General features: G+C 39.7%; 3 protein-coding genes and 1 long non-coding RNA gene across 8 annotated transcripts in view; 3 read left to right on the forward strand and 1 right to left on the reverse strand.

Moving 5' to 3' along the window:
- Positions 1–8864, forward strand: part of LOC109463988 — a 13445-nt gene extending 4581 nt beyond the window's left edge. Inside the window, exons 2-11 of the mRNA XM_019760907.1 lie at positions 210–241; positions 1149–1229; positions 1653–1763; positions 4044–4155; positions 4586–4725; positions 5196–5415; positions 6072–6200; positions 6308–6497; positions 6870–6994; positions 8208–8864. Coding sequence (XP_019616466.1) covers positions 210–241; positions 1149–1229; positions 1653–1763; positions 4044–4155; positions 4586–4725; positions 5196–5415; positions 6072–6200; positions 6308–6497; positions 6870–6994; positions 8208–8416 — 1349 coding nt within the window. The 3' untranslated portion in view covers positions 8417–8864. The remainder of the gene's footprint in view (positions 1–209; positions 242–1148; positions 1230–1652; positions 1764–4043; positions 4156–4585; positions 4726–5195; positions 5416–6071; positions 6201–6307; positions 6498–6869; positions 6995–8207) is intronic.
- Positions 8865–10595: 1731 nt separating this feature from the next.
- On the forward strand, positions 10596–12545 carry LOC109463989. The gene is made up of 3 exons (XR_002139857.1): positions 10596–10636; positions 11175–11234; positions 12242–12545. It is a non-coding gene; the product is annotated as an uncharacterized LOC109463989 (long non-coding RNA).
- A 280-nt stretch (positions 12546–12825) lies between these two features.
- Positions 12826–15557, forward strand: LOC109463677. Its single transcript, XM_019760528.1, has 4 exons — positions 12826–13112; positions 13856–14057; positions 14618–14743; positions 15280–15557. The coding sequence occupies exons 1-4, from the start codon at positions 12990–12992 to the stop codon at positions 15555–15557; spliced, it is 729 nt and encodes a 242-aa protein (XP_019616087.1). The 5' UTR covers positions 12826–12989.
- A 602-nt stretch (positions 15558–16159) lies between these two features.
- Positions 16160–25277, reverse strand: part of LOC109463944 (beta-arrestin-1-like) — a 94949-nt gene continuing 85831 nt past the window's right edge. For 3 of the 5 annotated variants that reach the window (XM_019760848.1, XM_019760849.1, XM_019760851.1), the window contains 4 exons: positions 23774–23857; positions 23365–23450; positions 22765–22804; positions 16160–19704 (listed from right to left, as the gene is read on the reverse strand). In XM_019760848.1, the coding sequence (XP_019616407.1) occupies positions 19602–19704; positions 22765–22804; positions 23365–23450; positions 23774–23857 (313 nt within the window). In that variant the 3' untranslated portion in view covers positions 16160–19601. Of the gene's footprint in view, positions 19705–22764; positions 22805–23359; positions 23451–23773; positions 23858–25277 lie in introns of those variants that run through there. The other 2 variants (XM_019760850.1, XM_019760852.1) reach the window with 2 other exon arrangements.

Below are 25277 nucleotides of genomic sequence, written 5' to 3' on the forward strand. Positions count from 1 at the left end.
TGCCACGTATTGTTTAATCTCCACATGGGGCTTTAATCATCAACAACGCTTAACGACGTAAGTTACATAGAATGTACGGTGAAAGTAGCTCGTAAAAGATAACTAATTTGTTGGTCGAAATCAAACATTTTAGCATTAAATGTACGGCAAAAGTATCTGATAAAAGATGAATAATTATAATGTATTTTGTTGTATTTTCCTTATGGTAGGCGGGAAACGCTTCCACATAGCTGTATCAGAGGTGAGTTTAAACGTATTTCTATCATCATCATATCAACATATAACCTCCACTAGGCCTTTCTACGGGAATACGGGCAAAAAAGAGAGTAAAATTGGCCAAGGGAGTCCGGCCGCGGGGAGATGATTTCGTTCCCTCCGAAGTCAAACCTACAAGGCGGCCAAACTCCCCTGGCAAATATTCTCCTATACATAGCCAGCGTGGTTAGTCGGGCGATTCTTCCCACTGCTTGAGGGGACCAGCGAGCGCCGTAAGCGAGGCGCCGTAGGCGAGGTTCCTATATAAGTTGATAGAATACATAGCTTCCAAAACTAATGTTACGCTACCTCACTCAAAATCAGATATCTTTAATACTCTCCTTTCATGTCCTACTCAGATATCAGTGTACGTTGGAAAATTCATATTCGAATCACTACAAAAGCGACACCAGATTGTTAATAGCTGATATATCCCCTGAATTACAGAATGTAATAATACTCTTCCTAAGAAAACACAATAGATTAGCTTTAGTATCATTATGGACTAGCTAGTTAGAATTATATCTTAGTATTAGTTGATGTATGTACCATTGTTGTTTCTTTGCCATACATTGTACCAGCTACAGTTGTTGAGCAATAAAGTTGATTTGATTTGATTTGATTTTATAAAGGGGGTCCGGGGGGGCATGCTCCCCCGGGAAATTTGAAAAATGAATAGAATGAAGACTAATATCAACTACTATCAAGGTACAAACCTGGACATTCGAACTACAATTCTCTTAGGCCACTCGTTCTTGTTTTTGCTCTCGTAATTCTTCTATCCCAGACCCCCTAGTGTCGGATATAAAGTTACTGTGGGAAGTTATCTTGTTCCATAGTACATAGAAGTGGTACATAAATAAACTGATTTTATTGTTGCTTCTTTGCTCCAGAGCGCTGATCCAGGTCACGTGATCATGTGTTTAGGAGGCTTGACCGGAAAGACAACGTACCGCATAACGGACGGAAACAAGGTATGCCGGGAGTGTGGTAACAACACGTTTGGGGGTAACTATTGTTACAAGTGTGGGCCGGGCAAATGAATGACTCACAACTATAAATAATAATAAAAATAAATTAATAATAAATTAATAATAAATTAATAATAAATTAATAATAATAATAATGATGATGATGATGATGATGATGATGATGATGATGATAATGATGATAATAATAAAATAATGATGATGATGATGATGATCGATGATAATAATAATAATAATAATATAGGGGGAAGCATTTTGTTGATATCTAGAATCTTGCGCTGTTCAAAATATGAATCAATCAATGCATACAGGGATGGCACAGATACTAGCTAATTACTAAGGCTTTTGTTCCTGGGACAAACAATACATCATTAATCAATACTTAAGCTTCTTTGCCCCTCTCCCCAGGACGACCGGTTCGCCATTGACCGTGACAGCGGCAATGTGTACGTGAAGCGGTACCTCAACTTTGACATTGACTCACACTATGACGTCACGGTAACCGACGATGACGACGGGGTGAGTTGAAGAATCTAAAGAAACTAAACAAACAAACAAACAAACAAACAAACAGCAATGGCAAGATAATACTGGTCATACTAGTAGTTATGCTTTGCCCAAAGACAATATAAGAAGAACAAGAACTTTACTTGCTCTACAATTGTACATGGTACAATACGAGGGGTGATCCAAAAGTTCTCGGCCTCACCTAGAAAATAGAGGTCAAACGCGTATTCTTTGGTATAGCTGTATACTATGACGTCTTACATCACTGCACACAAAAATGCAAATTTTTACATTCATTAATTAGCACGTGACGCCCCGTGAAAATGGGGCGGGTGAGAGCAAAATCACAAAATGGCCGCAGCAGAAGCGTGTGCTGCGATCTTAGTATATCGATAAAAAGCTATGTCTCTTAGGGAAATCCATAAAGACATGATCAAGTCACTTGGTGATGACTCCCCTTCTTATTTAACCACAAAGAACTGGGTTGCTAGCTCTAAGCGCGTCAAGGAGAGCACAAAAGATGAACATATGTCAGGATGCCACAAATCAGCACCATGGACAATCCAGTTGAGGCCATCCATAACATGGTAGTGAATGACAGATGTGAGACTGTCCAACATGTAGCAGGTTCTTTGGCCTGACTTGTGGTACAGTTCCCAATGTTTTGTCAGACATCCTGGGGATGAGCAACTTGTCTGCATGATGGGTGCCTAGAATGTTGACTGAACATCACACGTTAAACAGGCTGGACATTTCAAGGAACGAATTCAGTCCATAAAGGCAACTTACTCAAATGATTTGTCACCCAGTATGAGACATGGGTTCACCACTTTCACCCCGAATCAAAACAGCAGAGCAAATAATTGATGAAGAACGGTTCCCAGCATCCCAAGCGAGTTTTACCCGTTGAAAAGGTTTTTGCCTCTGTTTTCTGGGACAGTGAGGGGGTAATCATTATTGACTACCTGCAAAAGGGTCAAACCATCAATGGGGTGTACTGTGCACCAGAATTGCGGCAGTTGAGGGCAACAATCACAGAGAAAAGGAGAGGAAAGTTCAGAGTTGACGTGCTGACAATGCACCTGTCCACACAGCACAGGGGTCAGTGGCAGCAGCAAACGAATGTGGCTTTGAAGTCTTACCCCACTCTTCCTAGTCACCTGACCTAGCACCGTGGGCCTTCTACCTGTTTCCTAAACTCAAGTTCTACTTACGTGGTCAACGTTTTGATGGTGATGATGGCGTCATTGATGTGGTTTAGGCATCTTTAAGGGCTTAAGACGAAATATTCTTCCACAAGGGAAAGGAAAGCTGGAACATCACTGGACCAAGTGCATTGAAGTTAGAGGAGACTATGTTAAAAAATAGTGTAAGAAAAATTTTTCTGCCATCACGTTTTTTGGGAGAGGCCGAGAACTTTTGGATCACCCCTCGTATATGGCAACGACTATTAAACATAGTACAAAAATTGAAAAGGGTATAGAATAAAATTTAACATCCTTAGTACTAAACATCAGGAGCTAATATAGTATACAATCAAGTAAGACTTCGGTACAAAACTGTGTTTTATGTATTTACACATATTAGACCTGAACCCTACTTTCTTCTTATAAAGGGTGAACTTCGTATGCTCATTTCTGTGAAGGAAGACCCATCCTACCCGCCCGTCTTCAACTCTGCCTGTTACATCCCACCTCGTGCAAGACCAGACACAAGTGTGAGTTTGTAGTCCGTTCTTCTTCTCCAAGCTAATAAGGTCAATGTCCTGAACCAGACGTCTGTCACCATGGTAACTCGTGTTAGGTTACATCATGTTGCAATTTTATAGTAGGAGGGATTTAGACTCCTGTCACCATATATATGAATGTGTTTGAGTAAGAATTAACAGAGCAGACCATATGCGAAGGTAAACATTATATTTGCTTTTCAAATGTTACCTTTAGAGTATGATATAGATTATTCATATTCACTAGATATCTTGAAAATCTATGAATGGCCACTAGTATGTCGAGGGACAACACATAAGAGAAGAAACGGGATATATTGCTGCAGATTATTTTTGGCGACGCCTCAGGGAAGGAGCCATTGAGGTAGTCGTACTAGTATACGATCAAGTTGAATTTTATCCAAAACATTCCACCTGCAGATTCGTGTTTGCGTAAGGTAGAGAGAACGTTGCTACTCTGAGAAAAAAAATAGGAGAGGGCAGAGAAAAGGCGCAAAGCCTGTGCAGCTGCTTACCTACATTTATTTTCAAATAACTGTTTTTTCTTGCGTTCTTTTTTTTTTCAGCTGTTCCCGTTTATGGTCCAAGTCAGCTCGAGCTCCATGTTGGGTTACAGGCTCCTGTACAGCGACGGTCACAAGCAAGGGAAGCGGTCGACTTTGTCCCTAAATGATCAGTGTAAGTTACACATTCAACCACCGCCTTTTACACAGACCAAAGAAACAACAAAGCGAACACTAGAAAGGTAACATTTGCAAAGCAAATGCATAATGTTTACCTTCGCATATGGTCTGATCTGTAAATTCTTACTCAAACACATTCATATATATGGCCAGACATCCCTCTTGCTATAAAATTGCAACATGATGTAACCCAACACTAGTTACCATAGTGACAGACGTCTGGCCCAGGTCATTGACCTTATGTGTTTGAGGAGGAGGAAACTGAACAAAAACAATATGTTTTCCTTCGGTAAATTAAACATAAAAACTGTTGATGATGTTCTCTAGAACTATTCATCTGGACAGCAATGGACAGGTATTGTTACTACTGTCCGTTACTAATGACAAAGGAATGATGACATTTGTTTCTCCTTCACCTGTTTCAGGTGGGGCGAAGGCTTATGTGGTCATGCGGGACGAGTATCTGACCACTCAGATACCTCCGGGTACGACGCCACATTTCCTGGCTTCCTGCACAAATACCAGAGACCCAACAAGAGGCACCCTGAGCGCCACCCCCTACTGGGTACTAGTCATGCTTTCAATGTCGTTGTTGTGTAATTGGAGGATGTGGGGAGGTTAGATGAACCGACTGGGTTGGCAGGGCCAGAAAAAAAACGTTACGATCCCTCCGCCGCTTAACATCTGTTTGGAGATCAAACAAAGGCAAAACTCTCCTACTTCAGATTTATTTTTTGGCATAATTTTTTTATTCATGAGAAGCTCAAATCGGCCTGCAGGCCGCTTTTAATTGAAATCATGAGGTAAGAGTCATACGAAACAGAAAGTTAACCTCATATGGAGTCCCATCTATACACACATTTTACACATACAAGATACAAAAAGACATGCATGTATTATGAAAGTGAGTGCTCGTATATGCAATATTAGTCATGATATTTATCATATCTAAAGCATGTTACTAACATGCTTCCAAACGTAGTCTCCAGATCTAAATTTTTGAGAAAAGACAATAATCATTTTCTCCGCCAACAGAATGCAACGTACGAGCGCCCGCCAGATGTCGCTATTGACCCGCAGTGGTTTGCGAACAAGACGAGTTCACGTTATGCCGCCCGCAGGCACGTTCTCCTTATAGTGGACATGGCGGACATTGTGACGGACAACCTTCCCGTGTCCGACTGTCGACTGGAGTTTGAAACGGCCACGGGATTTTCATTTAAGTTTCAGGCGATGCTCGCTTTGGATGCCATCGGTGAGTATCGCATCAACGATTCAAGGCAAAACTTACATGATTTGTGTTTTATGTTTGTATCTCTTCTCTTTTTCCATGTCTTTGTATTTGTACATGATTGTATGTATTGTTTACTTGAAATGAAATTAAAACTAGAAAGGTAACATTTGCAAAGCAAAGGCATAATGTTTACCTTCGTATAATCTGCTCCGTTAATTCTTACTCAAACACAGAGATATATTTGGTGACAGAAGTCGTAAATCCCTACAGGTATAAAATTACAACATGATGTAACCCAACACTAGTTACCATGGTGATAGACTGCTGGGCTCAGGTCACTGACCTTTTGTGTTTGGAGAGGAGGAAACGGAGCAAAAACAAATTATTTCATTTCATGATTTTAATGAAATCAATTTTTATTCGAGAATCAATTTTTATTCGCATTCCGGAATTCAAAGAAATGTCAATTGATGGATCTTCCATAAAACTTAATCGTCAATAAACTGTCAATAGATGAGTAAAGACAAAAAACTACCGAAACAATGCGTTTTGCCAAAAAAGCTCATTGTTTCTAAAGAAAGTAAATAGCGAAATCCTTTTCCTTGAAAACATGTCAATGAAATACTGTACAATCTCTGTGCATTTGACTGAAGTACTGTCGCACACACATATCTCAGGTTGCCCTGATGGTTACTACGGAGGGACATGTAGGAACGTCTGTGTGTGTCAAAATGGCGGCAGGTGTCATCCTTTCAACGGCGCCTGCAAGTGCCCGGATGGATGGACGGGACGAGCCTGCGACATCGGTAAATTCTCGATAATTTTTTCTTCACTACCTGTTTTTCTAAATTTTTCACCATTTTAGACAACTTTTATATCTAAAATGTTACATGTTTGTATGTTTATGTTACAGTGGATCCGAAGATTGTGATCTCTGCGGAACGTAGTGACGTCATGTCCGGTCAGACGGTACAGATCAGCTGTGCTGTCTTCAACGTCGATCCCAGCAGCACTTTCGCGTGGGCGCTGAACGGTCGGCAGCTGTCTCCTAGCGACGGGGTGACTGAGATCCTGACGTCACGAGGTTTCGACGGCATGAACAGGTACGGCTTGTTCTGAAATGACCGACGTCCAATGATGGTGGATATTGAGGTTTCTTTTGGACTTGATAATGGTATACTTCACCTGGAAAAGGACACAAACACATATTTAGCTAAAATTTTACTTGTTTAAGGTTCAAAATCTTGTTAAAACACAAAGGATTGTTCTCACCTAGAGCTTTCGTCACTCTGATCTTCTCCAATAGACTGACCCAGTGAAACTTGTCACGTGGCTTCTCTGAAGTGTGACGTCACACTGGGTCAAAGGTAAACGATGTCGGCCCCCGTCGCGGTTGAATGATGGGCCCTGATGTGAATAGCCTCTTCTAACCTCTCTCGGGAAGTACTAAAATTTTAACTTATTTTTTGTTGTAGAACGTTCGTGAACACGACCATCATCGCAAACATCTCCTCATTGGCTGACTCCGGAGAGTACGCATGCGCATACGTGACCAGCAGCGGAAAGCTGTACCGCGAGTCCACTCAGATCTCACTTGAAGGTCAGTTAGATAACGGCCACGGTTTTTAAACACAGACGTTGATTTCAACACATCTGGTAGAGATATATAGTTATGTTTATCTTCGCAGAAGGAAAACACATTGTTTTTGCTCTGTTTCGTCTTCCTCTTTTTCTTCTCCAAACCAATGAGGTCAATGATCTGAACCAGACGTCTGTCACCATGGTAACTAGTGTTGGGTTACATCATGTTGCAATTTTATAGCAGGAGGGATTTAGACTCCTGTCTGACCATATATATGAATGTGTTTGAGTACGGATTAACAGAGCAGAACATATGCGAAGGTAAACATTATGAATTTGCTTTGCAAAGGTTACCTTTCTAGTATTAAAATTTTAACTTTTGCATAATTTACATGCTACTTACCATCGTTGTAGGGATCTACAGCCCAGACTGCGCCAACTGTTTCTCACCAGGACGTCCCCGCGGTACGGCCTTTTCCTTCTCGTTGTCTCAATTTCTTTATCCATTTGTACTAGCCTCCTGTGCAGGCCTCTGGGCGGATGGAAGTTTTGATACTGCGTTTTGTAGAATTTTCAACGCGTTCTTTTGCCGACACATCCTACAACCAGCCGCCACATGGCAGGGACAAACCTTCTTTGGGCGGCTGCCGGTTGTAGAATGGGCGACAAGAGAACGCGCTGAAAATTCTACAAAACGCAGTACTAGTATCAAAACGCCCACCCGCCCGGAGGCCTGCACAGGAGGCTAATTTCTCACTATGTTTTGTGATGGGGATGGGCATGGAAGGGGAGATATATTCTCCAAGCAGATGTTGAGAGCATTTTCCAGTTGGTTGCGCGTCAGAAAAAAAAGGGACAGCTAGCTATAGATAGCGTCACGATTTTGCTCTAGATGTTGTTGAAAATTGGTAGCAAAGTGACTATTTATATTCACCGAAGGAAACATATTGTTTTTGCTCTGTTTCGTCCTCTTCTTCTTCTCCAAGCAGTGACCTCTGACCTGACCAATGACATGATTTGTTGACGTCTGTCGCCATGGTGACTGGTGTTGCGTTACGTAATGTTGCAATTTCACGGTCTGCTCTGCTCCTGTCACCATATACTAGTAGTATATGTATGTGAATGTGTTTGAGTAAAAATTAACAGAGCAGGCCATGTCTGAAGGTAAATATTATGCATTTGCTTTGAAAATGTTATATTTCTCTAGCTCTTAAATGTCTTTTTTTCTTCAGGTGAAAGCATTGCCTTGTACTTCATGAGCGCTCTTGCACTTGGTCTTATCGTCGCCATGGCAACCCAGTGCGAGATTAATCGGCGCAAGCGCAAAGCAGCCCCGACAGCAGGCCCTCCGAGTGTCCCGGATGTGAAGGCACGCAACGTGCAGCTTCAAACCCTGATCGCTAGGGGAGCTGTTGAGAATGAATATGAACATGTCGTGTAGCTTTGTTACTTCCATAGAATAGATAATGCTAGATTGTATCTGTCTGTTCTCCAGTTGCATGTGTCTTTTGATCCCCTTTTTTCCCTTGCTCTGTATGCGTACTTTGAATTTGAAGTAATTTGACTTTGAAGTAATTAAAAAGGAATGATTAATAAAGCAACACGACAATAATAGTTTTCCTTCGAATTTGTCTATGAAATTTAAGATTTCTAAAGGAGGTGAAATTTTTTACAATCATTCTCCAAATACATGTATTAAGATATAACCCCCCCCCCCAATATGTTATTTTCATAGATATAATGATAGATTGTATTTGTCTGTTTTACAGTTGCACCAGTCCTTTGACTCCTCTGTTTTCCTTGCTCTGTATGCGTACTTACATGTAATGTAAGAGAAGTAATTAAAAAGGAATGATTAAAAAAGAAACAGGACTTTCCTTCGAATTTGTCACTGGCTGTCTGTGATATTTCAGGTTTATGAGGAAGTTTTCAAGTTTCAAGTTTTATTAATAAAATCAGCCTTGCAGCCAGTGCACAACCAAGCTGAATAAGACTGATTTTTTTCACAATTTTGTACATAGTAAATCGGCGCAAGCGCAAAAGGTGAACTTTTTACAATCATTCTCCAAATACATGTATTAAGATACCCCCCCCCCCAATATATGCCAAGATTGCGTACGTATACAATAATTAACAACTCGTCATGTTCAAGGTGTTTTCAACACCAAAAGATTTTAAGAATTTAAGACCTTACCCTAAAAGTAGTTAGTGCATGCCTGTAGCCAAGGGAGGTTCGGAAGAACCCCCCCCCCCCACAAGGCTCAAAGGTCCACTTTTTATTTAAAGGTCCAAGATTTTCCTATAAAAGTTGGACTAATTCGTATCACCAGTGGGCCTGGTAGAAAAACTGCTCATGTTATCATTGAATGAAAAGTTATGTTTTTAATTTGAAACCCTCTCAAAAATGCAGGAAATGCCGTTTTAGAAGGTTAAATTTTCAAAATTTTACGTGCTTTCCCCCTAAGAACCTCGCGCCTTTGGCGCTCGCTGGTTCCTCAGACAGTGGGAAGACCCCCCCCCCCCAACAAAATCCTGGCTACGGGCGTGTAGTTGTCACGTACTGGTATTAACCACTCACCTAAACCACAAAAGATCCTTCCTACTAGACGGCGATCGATCATCAAACAAACACCGTGGGTGCTAGGCCTTTATAAACCTCTCCATTTCCTCAAAGTCACAAAACACCAGGTACCCACTTCCTTCACGTGTCGCCTTCCACCAGGGTGTCTACACTGCCCGTCCTCCCAAAACCACGGCCTAGACTACGCACCATGGCAGTGTCTTCAGTCGTCCGTTTTGTGTTAGTCATATGGACAGGTGAGTGTACAAACATGATCTGTTCCCACATTTTCCATTGTACAAAAAAGCGAGAGAAGAAGTTGATCACTCTGTACTAGCTCAGTAACTCGAACACTTTGTATTAGCCTAGTATAGTACTCTTATACGTTCCTTATGTATGTATGTCTAAGTCAAGTAGTGTGTCTTTAGTCTCCACTTTTCTACAGACGTTTGTTATGTGTCTGTTAAGTCTTGACCTGTACCTAGCCCGTCGTGGCATGAATGTACAATAAAGGTATTTCAATATTAACGCACACATTAATGAGAACAGCACCCCAAGTTTGAGGATGTTGTTGTGCGTAGGTTCTTACTTGTTCTACAATGTTTACACGGGGAAGACGCACTACAATATTAAATCATTGCACGTCGACGAAGGCTAGACATCCAAGTACTGTATTAAACTAACCCATTTCAAATTATATTTTAATTAGCATTACAAAGAAATGAGAAGAAGCCGAACCTCTATTATCAGCAGTCCTGTTTGTACTACAAACATGTACATGTATACCTTTTCATGGGACATGAATGTATACAGTACGTACAATAAAGGTTATCTGGTATCTGTAATAAGATACCACAATAACAGTTACTCAAGTATATCTGGACAGATTTTCAAAATCCATCCAGTTGTTTGAGTTAATTCGGTTTGATAAGCATTACAGCTTAGACAGAACTAGTTGTCTTCAAGTAGAAATAAACTTAGCAAATACTACTTTTACATTTTGCTCCACCTGCTTTACTGTATAACATAATGTACATAATGTGTATTTGAAAATCTCCAGGTTTAGCTCTTGGCAGTATTAATGAATTGCAGAATTCTGGGGTAAGTACCTTTCTATTGAATGAGTTGACAAATATTTCTAGTCTAAGAACAGTTCTGTTATCGGTATATCTGAAAGCGGAAGTCATTAGGGTCCACTTCTTCAAAACAAGTTTCACTTCCGCATTTTGCTCTGAATAAATATCTGCTTTTTTGTGTTAATGTAGGAACAGACTTCTGCAAAACCCTGCTTTTTTTCTCTATTTCATCGCTCGCCGTGTGCGTGTGAACTTACGAATACTAGTACATGTATAGTACATTTTAGTAACAGTGTTGTATTCCTATTGTGTATGCAACTGAGCGCAAAGGTTGAAGTCGTTGAACAAACAAACATGGCGTCATCATGTTTGGCCAGTCAAACGCGACGTGACCTTGTGTTGAAAGTATAGTACACCGCATCAGCATGTAAATATAGTGCACCGCATCAGTATGTAAAGACGATGGCTGCTGACACTTCCACCCATATATCATTGTGCTTACTCGTATTGATGAGCAAGATACATTCATTCTTTCATACATTTTGTTCTTATCTTGTACACAGAATTCTCATTATTTTGACCCGACGTGTAACATGCCGACAAGAGAGGGCGACGAAGGACACGTAGGTTGTTTCTTTATTTGAAAACAAAATATCGATATCGAAGAAGAAGAAACAATCCTAAAGAAAAATCCTATTGTTTTCTCCAGATATTTGCGTACCTAAGATCATGTAACGGAAACGAATACATCACTCTAACGGAGGGATGTATTACGGACAAATGTTCACACTAAGTATAATTCTTTTATCAAAGGTTTCCTTTTTGAGATAACAATATCACAGTTCAGCTTTGAAACTAGAAAGGTAACATTTGCAAAACAAAGGCATAATGTTTACCTTCGCATATGGTCTGCTCAGTTAATTCTTACCGAAACACATTCATATATATGGTCAGACAGGAGTCTAAATCCCTCCTGCTATAAAATTGCGACATGATGTAACCCAACACCAGCCGTTACCATGGCGACAGACGTCTGGTTCAGGTCATTGACCTTATTGGTTTGGAAAAGAAGAAGAGGAAACAGAGCAAAAACAAAATGTTTTCCCTCGGTAAACATAATAAAAGCGCGTCACCTTTTAGCGTGTGCCATTGCAGAAGAAAAGGGGAACTAGAAGTAATAACAGTTCCGTTTTAAAGTAGATGTTTAGATAACGTTTAACAACTAACTGACTCAATGTAGACTCGCTATACCCAGGGTGGCTGTCAATAGATAACATTATATGTTTGGACTACACTTGTACTCTATTTCCTGTCGAATCACCTGTTGTAGAATCAAATACTATTTATGTTTACCGAAGGAAAATATATTGTTTTTGCGGCGTTTCTTCTTCTTCTTCGTCTCCAAACAGTGACCTCTAACCTGACTGAACCAGATTTACTCTCACCATGGTAACGATGTTGGGTTACAAAATGTTGCAATTTCATACTTGGAGGGATTTAAACTCCTGTCACCATGTATGTGAATGTGTTTGAGTAAGAATTAACAGAGCAGATATGCGAAGGTAAACATTATGCATTTGCTTTCCAAATGTTACTTTAATTTCTCTTTTCTTTCTTTCCTTCCCCACAGAGGTTTCCGTTCGTCATAGGTTATCAAACCCGGGGAAAAGACCCAAAAAATCTGACCGACAACAGAGAGCATGACTACGATCACTGGGTGAAGTACGTGCACGTCGTCGTCAATGACACATGTAGGTATCTCCAGATTCTGAACCTCCGCCTGACCAGAACTCAAACTTATACGAAAGTAAACACTTAGAGCTCGATGGTTTTGAAATACAGTAATCCCATTTAATAACTTTGAATGTAACGTTAGGCCACAGCAAGTAAATTTAATGGATGACATCCTCCGCAGACTCCCAATCTAATGCGAGCGGGCGAAAAAAAAACAAGGCGGACCGAAAAAAAAACAAGGTTCTTAAAATATTGACTCAATCATTGTACAAATGGTTTTTATTCAGTGGGAACATCACATATATACAGCCAGAATCACATATCACTGCATCAAAGTAAGAAACAAAACATTCAATCAGAGCCTTTTCTTGCCTCCTCTTTTCATAGTTATCTGCCATCCACCTTCCGGCATGGCAAGCCATCTTTGCTCATTTTCGACATGTTGACCACTGTCAACGGCAACAAAATTTCTTGTTTTTTCTCTCGAAAATCTGGCGAAAATTAATGCACGCGCTGATGTCATCCATAAGAATTACTTGCTGTTGCCTTACGCATGAACAGATTAACACTGATTATGACCTCATAGACACATTCACGTCAACCTGTCGTGTTTTTATTGCGCAGGTGGCACGACGATTTACGTCATGGTGGTACGGAGACTTCAGTCTTACCTGGAATTCTTCGATCCTGACCATCTGAAACCCGAGTACGGCTGCGACCCTCTACCCAACTACGCCACCCATCTGCCGTCGTTGGAAGTGCATTGGGTAATTCTTCTTCTACTCAAACCTCCTTCGCAGACTTGTGGGGTGGTGACGCGTTACTAGTAATTTTTTTCGGTGCGGCCTTGTTGATTTGATTATATGGATGACATCCGTGCGCGCATGAATTTTCGGCCGTTTCAAAAAAAAGTTTTCAACCATATTGTAAATCGTACAAAACAGTTGCAAGGTTGCAAAAAGAATATTAAAAAACGATACCAATGTCGTAGAATGCCAAAAATCGAACAAAAAAAGACGAAAATGTCAAGAAATGAATTTGAATACTATATTATTCGCCAAACCATACTCTGTCTACGTTGCATGCAGCGCCATACGAGCGATTGCCATTACGTCACGGCCAGCGAGAGGTAGGCGAAAACGGGTGACATTTGGCTGATTTGCCTACCAATAATTTGCATATGTCTTCAAATAATTTGCATCTATATGATGTAAACAAAAACAGCAATCGCTCGTATACTATTATACTTTTCACAGTTACTTCAAGTTATGATAGGCCTTGTTTCGAGGCAAATTGATTAAATGACTAGAAGCTACTCTGCAAGCAGAGTGTTGGGCGAAAAAATATCAGTGCAAAAAATAAACCCAATAAAAAAGCCTAAAAACACGCCAAAAATAACTCCAAACCCAAACCTCTGCTTGGAGAGTAACTAGAAACGTCTGACTTGAAAGACCGAATTCAAGACTACCGTTGCTGAAAACATTAACTACAACATTTCAAAACTTCACAGAACATTTCCAGAGCGTACCTGAATGTTGACGACAACCTCCCGGCGGAGTGGTTTGACTGGGGCTCCCCTAGCGACGCACGCACCCTGATGATAGCACGTGTTCAGCACGTGTACTCGGCCACGCCCACCGTGGCGGTCAACTGCTTTGTGAAGCTGGAGAGTTTCATGATCAGCGGTGCCACCCTAAGAGTCTACTACCCTGGTGGGTACCCGAGTAGAGGTCTTAGGGTCTCTTCCAGACCTTAAGGTCGAGTTTATAAACTTGCTAGCAACCCATGGAGTTTGGTACAGACTAAGCCCCTATTCAGACAAAAAGCACACTCTGACATTGATACGACGCCACCGTGCGTCTTTTTATCAAACAGCAATGATTGTAGTTTAGCCGAATCATGCTTGGGTACGATTCCGAAGTAGTGGTCCTTAAGTCTCTACCAGATCTCCAGGTCGAATTTTACATAGTTGCCAGCAAGCCATGGACTTTGGTAGAGATCCTATTGTTAGCCTCTAGACTTCCATGGTAATTCAGGCACCACTACTTTAGTCACGTGTTCACCAAGTCACGTGCTCGCCCAGGTCACGTGCCCGAAGTGTTGGCGTCATGTTTCCTGAAGAGGGCTATAGAAAAAGTAAGTGGGTCGGATTCATTTTGCTTGTGGTAAAGTTTACTTACAATAGAAATGGGTTTTAGGGCTAGCGTATCATCCACACTCGCTGTTTAAACGCTTTTATAATCACTTTCCTGATTGGTTCGTGAAAAACTAGGTTGCCCAGAAGGACGGTATGGCGGACAATGCGAACATAACTGCAGTTGCCCTGACAACGCCACCTGCCACACCCTAAACGGTGCCTGCAAATGCCCGGATGGATGGACGGGACAGTTCTGTGACAGTGAGTCGTCATCGCAGTCTGGCCTATCTTTAATCATGCAGCTTGTTTCTAAGTCAATATCATAATAAAATAAGAGAGAAATAAACACCTATTCCCCTATTTCACGCACTTATAAGTACTATAGAAAAATTCATATTCCTTATGCGACTAGACAAACCGCCCATCAAAAAACAGATCTGTACGTTTATTTCTGCAATAACTAAAAAGCGAGAAGAAGTTGAATTTATATAACGATACTCGTAGTTAATTTTGTATCTGTTATCCGTGTCCATTCATCTTGTTTTGTTGTGACCTGTACTTAGCCAAGTGTGGCAGAAATGTGCAATAAAGGTCTTCATCCATTAAAAAAAAAGGCGTATTATTGTAGCCCGGTAACCAAACCTATTGTAGCCATGCAGTCTCTGTCATCCTCTCCAAAAATAGGATGAAAGAGGTAGCTGAAATAAGTTTGGGTACCTGGCTAACATTATCAAAACAACAATATTGTCTTCTTTGTTAAATAGTATGTGTCATTTTTGGCTTGTCTTCATTTTCAGAAGCAGCACTGTTGACAACACACGAGGTGCCAATGCAGTCAGCAGCAACTATGGAAATGACGACCACAGCAAAAACACCGTCGCCACCACCAAAACCACTATCACCACCATCATCATCATCGCGCTTAGCCTTAAAGATCGCCCTTCCAATCGTGCTTTGTCTTGTTGTTATCGTAGCCCTGGTAGTCACGTGGTGGTGGACCTACTGGAAGAAAAAGGCTGCCCACACAAAACTTGTGTATGAGAGTAACCCACTGTATGATGAAGAAGGCCTCTAATGGTTATCACCTATTCCTTGACTTTGTTGAGGGCTGTTGGAGCACCATGACTTGATCCACTATTCAGGACTCAAAATTCATTTTTGGGAATAGGTGCACTGGTGCACCCAACCTAAAATATTGGGTGCACAAAAGTTTTTGGGGGTGCACCATATAAGATAAAATAGGTAGAATGTCAGCAAACACTTATTATGTTTCATTGCTAAAGAAAAGTACAAAACAATGATTTTGTTATTTTTCTCCGACACTTACATGTAGGTGTTAAGAATATGCTGTACACTAACATTCATTTAGCATCTTTACATATGTAAAGCTATAAAAAATGTTTGGGTGCACCCACAGAAAAAATTGTGTGCACAGCTCCAAAGACTAAAGTTGGGTGCACTCACCCAGTATTTCGAGCCCTGACTATCCTCCTCCATTTAACTCAAGCTCAATTTGGTCCACTTTTTTATGTTGTCTTCCCACCTCTTTCTCTACCTACCCCTTCGACTTCCTGGCACTGTCCCTTGTAGTACAGCTTTTGCACGCCCTGGCAATCTTGCAACATGACCAAACCATCTCAGCTTGCATTTCATTATTGTGGTCATTAGGTTGTCATGTGGTACAATAGCTAATGTACTAATATTGTAGACTTCCTTGTTGGTGACATAGTCTAGGTATGTGATGCCCAGGATTTTTCTGTATCTTCGTGATTATAGGATTAACAAATGTGAAGATTTACATTAGGGTAAACTACAACATTTTACATCTTTTGTTCTGAATTCAGTCTGTCAGCCGGCCTTGAATATTGACAGTATGCTCAGGAAAAAAGTGAAAAAAAAGTTTGCACCTCCATGCAGCGTTTCTTGGAACTGCAGCAGTAATATTTGGTGAGCTGAAAATAGGATGACCAAGGAATGTTCATGGAAATTCGATCATTAGTGTACCGAAAGTTAAATTGCCATGCTTTTCACCAGAAATGGTGACAATTTCATATTAATCATCGCAAATATACTATGTAATGCACGTTAGATAGCAATCAATAGTGTAAGGTACAGATAATTAAAAAAATATGAAATTTGATATCCAGAATCAATTTGCTAACCATCTGACTTGTAACTCATAAACTGGTGTGTAAGTGCATGCTACAAATGTTCACTCACAAAAAAAGCACCCAAACAAAATGATACAAAACCCACGTGTGGTTGGCATACAAGTTACAGTTTTAATCATAATCATATATATATAATATTTATACACAATAATTTCATATGATGCTAGATTATGGACAACACTTAAGTTCATTCTGTCATGGAATAATTGGAACCTAGACCGATTACGACTCAAACAGAAGATTGTGACATCCACGGCTCTACAACAATAATTAATAATTAATCTGACTAAAAAATATCTGATATTTGGGCTGCCAGACACTATACTTAACTGGTTGCACGAAATACAAAACCAGATGAGGTGACAACAACAACAAATCTTTAAACTCAACACTACCTAGTGTGTTTAGCGATGACACAACATTGTACTAACTGAACACCAAACTTGTTTGGATCTATTAGTTCATGACTGGGGTTTTCTCATGTTAATAACTGATTTAGTTTGGCTAACTACATCTAGTGTAGCGACAGTTTTTTTTTCTTCATCTGTATACAAGAGAGCCAAGCATGGGAACTTCACAAAACATGGCAGAATCAAGGAACAATTCACAAGGGAATAATGCTCATGTCCATGTAACTAGCAGGGACAAGCTCACAATATACTATTATCATACGAATTCATTTTTTCTTTATATGGATTAATAAGGATAAAGTCTTTAGGACAATATTTAAGCTTTTGTGTCTTCAAGCACAATGTGTTCACTAGTGTTCTCATAATGATATCTTACTTAATATATCATACATATCTAAGATCATATCCTTTATACTGTCACTTCTTCCATTTCGTCTACTGGACAAGTCAGTATTCTTATACTTCTTGCTACAAGAATTAAATCGCTAGCTGATTTTATCTCCCTTCTAGGCTTTTAATAATTAGTATAGAAATAAAACTTCAATGGATGCAGGAAAGAAATAAGACTCATGCTGGCATAAGACTTGATTTCAGTACTTACTAAGATTTTCTTTGGGTGGTTCACTGAAAATAATCACACTTGGTCCACCTGCTTTCTTTTATCGAAAGTGCCCCCCTCCCTCATTCATACTTCTTACATTGCCCCCATCATTTACAAGTCGGCCTTGTCTAATGAACAGTTTGAAAACATACAGTGCCCTTGAACTTAAACTTTGACTTTCCAAGATGGCGGCACACATAACAGTCAAATCAGAACAGGTTCTGCTGACACAAACCTGTTATTATCAGTATTCCTGACTGTTGAAGGTCATGTCCTCGGACATTTGTGCTTATCTTTCAACTCCCACAAGTCAATGTTCAGCGTGTGGACAGTTCACCTTCTCCCTGCTGTCTGACCTAATGTTACCTCTACAGTTTGGACCCAGAGGAGGTAGAAGGCGTATCCCACAATACATTGCCGTTTCCTGTCTATCGAACATATATATGGGCAAATTGGGCAAAACTTAAGAGGAATCCTTGCTCGTTCCACAAACCCCTGCCAGCTGAGGGTCAAAGGTCACAGGGAACTCTGGGATATGCCTTCTGCCTCCTCTGGTTTGGACCAAAAGGCTTCCTCAGCTGGAAGAAGGTTAAAGACCTCTGTTCATCACTTCAGGAGTCCTAATAAACCTGTACTCTACTTTTGCACTTTCCTTACTTTAAAAAAGTGCTCTAAAAATAACACTCGAGCTGTACTAGTTCCATCTGCAGTTCAAAAACTCACATTTTTCACATTCATGTACAAAGTCTGGAGAGTTACAGAAGTATTACTTTTAGCATACTGTCGATGGCTGTGTCACACGTATATATATATATATTCTATACCTTTATAAAATGTAAGGGTTGGATTCACAAAGCTTGGCCTGGAACCTACAACTGTACAAGAGCCGAACAGACAAGACATTACAGACTCACCAGTAACAACAAAGACTAGTGTCAACCTTGAAATAGAATATAGGCAGACAAACATTCAATAGTTTTTCATGAATCCAGATAAGTTAATATTATGGTCTTAAAGCTACGCAAAATATGGCATTTAGTATTGTTGACATAAGTGCAGTGGTCCCTTGCAAATGTACTGATAGTGTTCTTGTTCATGGTAGTTTTATCTTTAGATATACAATGTAAATATATATTGTATAGCAAAATCAACTTCCAGCAATATGTATCATATATTGAAGAGGCTTATTGGAAATAAATAAGACCTGAATTATGAAATGAAGAATTAGACGACCTGAAGAATTTGTGATTTTGATTATCTGGATTTATGAAAAAAAAAGGCTTGGCTAGAAAGTACATGTATACCCACTCTAGAAAATTTATACAAAACATCCACTTTACAAGACAGTTATCCTAGATAGATTTTCAACACAATATAAATGTGCAATAAACTATGTAACTATCGACTGCGATTCTATGATACATTGCAGACGAATTTACGGTCCTTTTGTTTTTTACCACAGACTATTCACACAATGGTATGGCAGTTACAAAATCATCACGTTCATTGGTCACAATATTACACATATGAGTCTTGGTTATTGGCTAGGTGGTTGGTAGTATATGCGTAACTCCATTATCTATCTAAAGAATGAGACTTTTATTAGCATGAAAATCAACCTGTGTTGGTAGCAAAGATGATCAAAGTTTCAACTTTTAATCCTGTGCAGCCTCCCAGGCTCCTCTGACCCACTACTAGTCATGTGACAGAAGTACTTGGGTCAGTCAACCTGACAAAGGCTGAAGGTATGGCCAAACAGCCATTATGTTTTGTGTTGGATCGAAATTTGAAACTTCAATCAAGCAATACTTTCCAACGGTTGTTGATAATATACAAGGCAGTCTAGGGAACTCCCTACCATCTGAAGGCAGTTCTGTTTTGAAGGAAAATGGTGACACCAACTTTGCGGAATCAAGAGGGAGCCTTTTTGGGTTTCCTCAGGCTTCGGTGTCGCCGCCTTCGTGGTCCTTAAGTCGCATGCGAGCGAAGTCCTCAAAGATTATGTCATCATCGTCCTTACCGTAACTATCCGGGGTTTCGCTGAAGGAGGAAAAAGCACAGACTTGTTTAGTAACTGTTGCATTTAAGTTTCAGCTAAATTACAGTTTCAGTACTGTCAGGGCTTGAAAATTCATTTTTGGGAATAGGTGCACTGCAGCTGGTGCACAAAAAAATTCTTGGGTGCACCATATAAGATAAAAGAAGTAGAATGTTAGCACAAACTTATTTTGTTTCAATTCTAAACAAAAGTACTATTAATAACAAGGATTTTATTATTTTTCTGACACTTAGATGTCAAGAATATGCTGTATACTTCTATACATTTGACATCTTTACATGTGTAAACCTACAAAAATATTTTGGATGCACTGGTGCACCCACAGAAAAAATTGGGAGCACAGCTCCAAATTTGATGCAATAAGGTACATGTACAATGTACACTACGAGAGGTTGAGGCTGGGCCACCCTGATTTAATCAACTGTTCTTCAGATCCACTTGCCTTGAAAAAAAATCTTCAACTGCATAGAAAATTGTTTTGACCCAAGAATTCTCCTGTATACATTATCTTACAAATGGTCATCTTTACAGGACAATGTGAAAGAATACAATTTTCTCAGCATCTTTCAACTTTCTTTCTATTCATTGTAAATGTTCTGTTGTATGTTGTGCTATGATATTCTCTAATAGGCCCATTAGGTGCTCTTTCCAGACACTGTGTCTAGACATTTGGTCTATCCCCTGATTTAGTTCAAGTGTTGGCTGAGACAACTTCCCCTAATGGGCCATATTTCTACCCTCCATTGCACACAATCTACTCAGTATTACGTGACCTTTGCAAAAATATACAATTAGCTAAAGCCTTGCTGTTATGCAAGGCATGCAAGGTGAAGGGTGTCTGATAAAAATAACATTGAACTTTGAGATCTGTTCTTTGTGCAAGACAATGTGCAAGACAAGCAATAGAATGTGAAGGACACTTGGAGAAGCACGTCGGCAGGATGTACTGCACCTGCGCGAAATTCGTAATGTAATGTATTGTACAAGCAATAGAATGTGAAGGACACTTGGAGAAGCACGTCGGCAGGACGTACAAAAACGTACTGCACCTGCGCGAAACTCGTAATGTATTGTACATAGCACGTCGGCAGAACGTCTCATATAAGGTCGTATTCGCGCATATAAGGAAAACATCTCATCTGTAGTTTGCAGAAGTTATGTCATAATAAATATCCTCTGCAACAGGCAAAATTCTAATGCAACGTTGACCAAAAATCCACCCAAAACCGTGAAAATACAGAGTTCTGCGCAGGCGCAGTACGTTCTGCCGACGTGCTACTTGGAGATATGTAGCACGTTGGCAGAATGTACTGCACTGCGCGATGTATTGTAATGTACAATGTATTGTGCATAGCGATTTGGTTGAACGTCTCATATAAGGCCAAATTTACATATATATCCCGTCTGTTGTTTCCAAATGTTGTGTTTTTTTTTTTGGGGGGGGGGAAATTCTGATGCAACAGTGACCAAACATCAAACGAATACCGTGAAAAATCAGGTTTTCGCACAGGCGCAGAATGTTCTGCCGATGTGCTGAGATACGTCTTTAGTTATTAGGCCGGGAGTGCAAAATAAATGAGAAAATGTATCACAGTATATTCAATTTGTACAACATGTAAAATGTGATTAACACCTAAGTGCAAGGATTTCTTAGGTACATTCGTACAACCAAACTTTGAAACAAACCAAAAACTGAGAAAAAAATCGGACAGTTAGTGGATGTGGAATGTTGATGATTTTGAGTGACCCCAAAATTACAAACGACTGTTTCAAAATAACTGTACATTCACTATGACTGTCTAGTATCTAATACACTACCTAAAGCTAATTCTGCTAACCAAATTTATGATCTACATAAATTACACACACCCCTACTCTACCAATGGAATGACCCATGCAATGAGAACGTACAGGATTGAGTGCACGCCTTCGAGTGGGCTTACCACCTCCGAGGTCTATTGATAGTACTGCATGCAGCAATACGGCAAGGGGGGAGGGGGGCAGAGAGACATGATAGAAAACAAAGCATGCATTAGGGTACCCTTCTGGATGACGTGTTCCATTCAAAATAAGGTCAACTGCATTTTTTGCTGGTGACCTTTGAATAAGGCCACATCAATTTAATTTCTTGGTTAACGGATTTGCCCGCTTCATTTTTTTCTGATTTGCAAAAAAAAAAAAAAATTACAGAATCAACTGCAAAATGCTCTTATTTTGCCCTGAACAGTTGAAAACAGTCGCTTTCTTCCTAGTTGTTACAGTTATTCCATCTTTCAATGCAGTGGTATCATTAAAAGTTCAAAATTCATTGTTTAAATTTTGAACCAGCCTGGTGTGTTGACTTCATGGCTCCTATCGTACCATTTTGGGCCATAATAGGATGTCATAGGCCTGTTTTTATATTTATTTTATTTTTTTTCGCCCTCCCGCTCCATTATTTTTCTAGAAAAATTCGTTAACCAAGAAATGAAATTGGTGTGGCCTAAACTGAATGAATGAGCATTTGAATGATGTTATCCAAAAAAAAAACAAACTTAACCTTCTCCCAGCTAAAAGTCACAGGAATTTTAATTGAAAAAGTGTGACCTTCAAAATTTCCTAGAATGGCTGAAAAATTATGTGTCATTTCAACTGTTCAGAAGCAATTTCTTTGGGAAAACGTCTTTCAACCCAGAGTCTCAAATGTCTACATGGTCAGCCAAATTGTATTGAAGACTTGTGTACGTTTAATTAAGGAACACCCCATACCAAACGAGTATAAGAAACATGGAAACAGAGAGAAAGGAATATACATGACATTGTATGAAATTAGAAATGTCTCTAATGGAGAAATTTAATGTTTGAAGAATAGTTAACTCATGTAATATCATAAAATAACTTTGTACAGAGAAAACATAATTATCAATGTATGATTTATGTCACTCTAAAGGGTTTTAATGATCTTTTGCATGAAACTCTGTTCATAATAAATGGACTACATCCTATAGATATCAACCTTTAAAGCTAAACAAATAGTATAGATAAATAGGATATCTTCTTACCTGGTTTCCAGATTAATGAGGTTTGTGTCCACTGGTGCTTCTGTTAAGAAAAACAAAATCAAATCAGTTTTGTATCCATACAATGCAATTTGTCAGAACAAATAACAGTGAGTCTGTCAAACATGGCCTAAAGACTAAACAAACTCATGATTCAACATATACACCAAATACTGGTACCACAAAGATCCCAAACAATTTCTTGTTTCCATAAACACACACATCAGAAAAACAAGAAAGGGAAAGGAAAAATACTTGTATTTTCTCAACCATCGCAAGAAAGTTTATTCTTCAGACAAGAAAAACAAGATTGTTTAGCTTACTTTTTTAGAACACTCTAAACACTCATTTAAGAAAAATAAGAAATGTTTCTTGTAGTGAAAATTTACAAGAAAAGAACCTTTGAACGATCTCTTGCTCTTTTCTTATTCATTCTTAATTTTTCTTGAAATTTCTTCGTGCAAGAAAATTGGTCCATGAATTAAGAAAATAAGAAAAATCATTTTTGGTAGTGCACAAAGCTACATGCATGCATCAACACACCAAAAAATGGCCTTCTTGACAAAGATACTAATGGAGTGTAGAGTAAGTGTTGTTACTAACCTTGTGCCCTGTCAGGTTTAGGGCTGGGAGGTGGGGTCTCAGGTTTGGGGTGGCTCAGAGTGAAGGGCAGCTCAACAGACAGGTCTCTGTCATACATGAAACAAAAAAATTGTCAATCTCAACTCACCAGCACACTTTGTTGTATGTTGTGATATGAATAGCATAGAAAACAAAGCCCATTTCCTTTATTGTCGAGTGTCCACTGTACAGCAATTTACACAAAACCTTAGTTTGTTTATTAAAATAGTTACAAAAATATGTACATCTGTTCTTACATATAATGTCTTTAGTCTTCTGTAAATTTGTATATGAATGTCTCAAGAAAAAAGAAGACATATACATTGTAGTGGTCCAAAAGTTTGCTACATGAAATACATATGATGATGATTCCGGGATAGTCTTAGCTTACCCTCCATAGGCCACGATCAGCCTGATTTTAACCTTGTACTGCACAACTATCCCAAGATTCTCTCTGGTTGTGTCCTTTGTCATGCTGAAATAAAAAAAATGGACGGATGTAAGTTGCATAGTAGTAGCTAGCCTCCTTTGCAGTCTTGTTAGGCGTCGGCGTTATTTTTTCTCTGAGCGACGTGAGTAATATGCGGCGGCGAGGGACGATTTGCTGCCGAGGGAGTTTTTGCCACGGAGAGAAGGTTTCGCGCTCCAACCTTCTCTCCGTGCCAGAAACTCCCTCGGCAGCAAATCATCCCTCGCGGCCACATATTACTCGCGTCGCTCAGAGAAAAAATAATGCCGACGCCCAACAAGACTGCGAAGGAGGCTAAGTATTAGCACAGGGTGTGTGAATGATGTCCTGTACCAGAGTAGGGTTCAACAGACTCACTTGCAAGCTGCCAAAAAATTCCAAACATTGCAGATAAAATATAAACACCTGGACTTTTGTTTCACTGGACACTGTAAGAATATTGGACACAGAACAAGACTATTTCCTGAGAGGGGTGAAAGAGGATATTTACATCAGGGCCCATCACCCTTCACTCAACCGTGATGGGGGTCGACATCGTCTACCTTTGACCCAGTGTTGACGTCACACTTCAAAGAAGCCACGTGACAAGCTTCACTGGGTCAATCTACTGAGGAAGACCAGAGTGACTGGTCGAAGCTCTAGGTGAGAAAACTTCTTAGTGTTGGATCTAATAAAAGTTTTAACTTTAAACATATCAACAGTTTGCATTTTTGCCAAGCTAAGAGTATACAGACACTGTAACTCTAAATGGAATATTGAACAATGCAGAAATCAGAAAGTATTTCTAGTACTGCAGATCTAAGTGTAGTGTGATAATTTCCTTCTGTAGGGGGTTTTAGTACAGACTGTTCAGTTCCAGGGGTAGATACAGATATACAAGAGTTCTTTGAAGATGGATGTACACAGCATGTCGGCAGAATGTACATTGTACTGTGCCTGGGCAAAACCCTGATTTTTCGCATTTTTCTGTTGGACTTTTGGTCACCATTGCATTAGAACTATGCCTGTTGCATCATAAGGATATTTTTCCGTCATTTGGACACTACAGATGGGATGTTAACCTTATATGTGCGAATACGACCTCATATGAGAAGTTCTGCCAAAGTGCTATGTACAATGCATTACGAATTTAGCGCAATTGGTACAGTACGTTCTGCCGACGTGCTGATGTACACAAATGTACAGTATTGATCTGAATGCCAATCAGCACCAGGGACAGGTAAAGCAATGCAAAGGTTCATCAGCAGTGATGAGCACATACTGTAGATTGATTAAAGCTTGCGGGGGGATTCTATGGTCGATGGCAGATTCTATGGTACATTTACAGTGTTTTACATGTAACATCTGTGTCCCTAATATCACCAGGGTCCATAATATCGCCACCTTGAGAAACAGTGTGCTTAAAGATATTTTTACTGTAACATAC

Source organism: Branchiostoma belcheri, unplaced genomic scaffold (genome assembly GCF_001625305.1).
Source record: "Branchiostoma belcheri isolate BF01 breed outbred unplaced genomic scaffold, Haploidv18h27 scaffold13, whole genome shotgun sequence".
NCBI classification, from domain to species: domain Eukaryota; kingdom Metazoa; phylum Chordata; class Leptocardii; order Amphioxiformes; family Branchiostomatidae; genus Branchiostoma; species Branchiostoma belcheri.

Coding starts and splice junctions, on each gene's coding strand:
- LOC109463677 (XM_019760528.1), top strand. CDS start 12,990: ATGGTGGTACGGAGACTTCAGTCTTACCTGGAATTCTTCGATCCTGAC. Junction 13,113..13,855: donor CGTCGTTGGAAGTGCATTGG/GTAATTCTTCTT, acceptor AAAACTTCACAG/AACATTTCCAGAGCGTACCT. Junction 14,058..14,617: donor CCTAAGAGTCTACTACCCTG/GTGGGTACCCGA, acceptor GTGAAAAACTAG/GTTGCCCAGAAGGACGGTAT.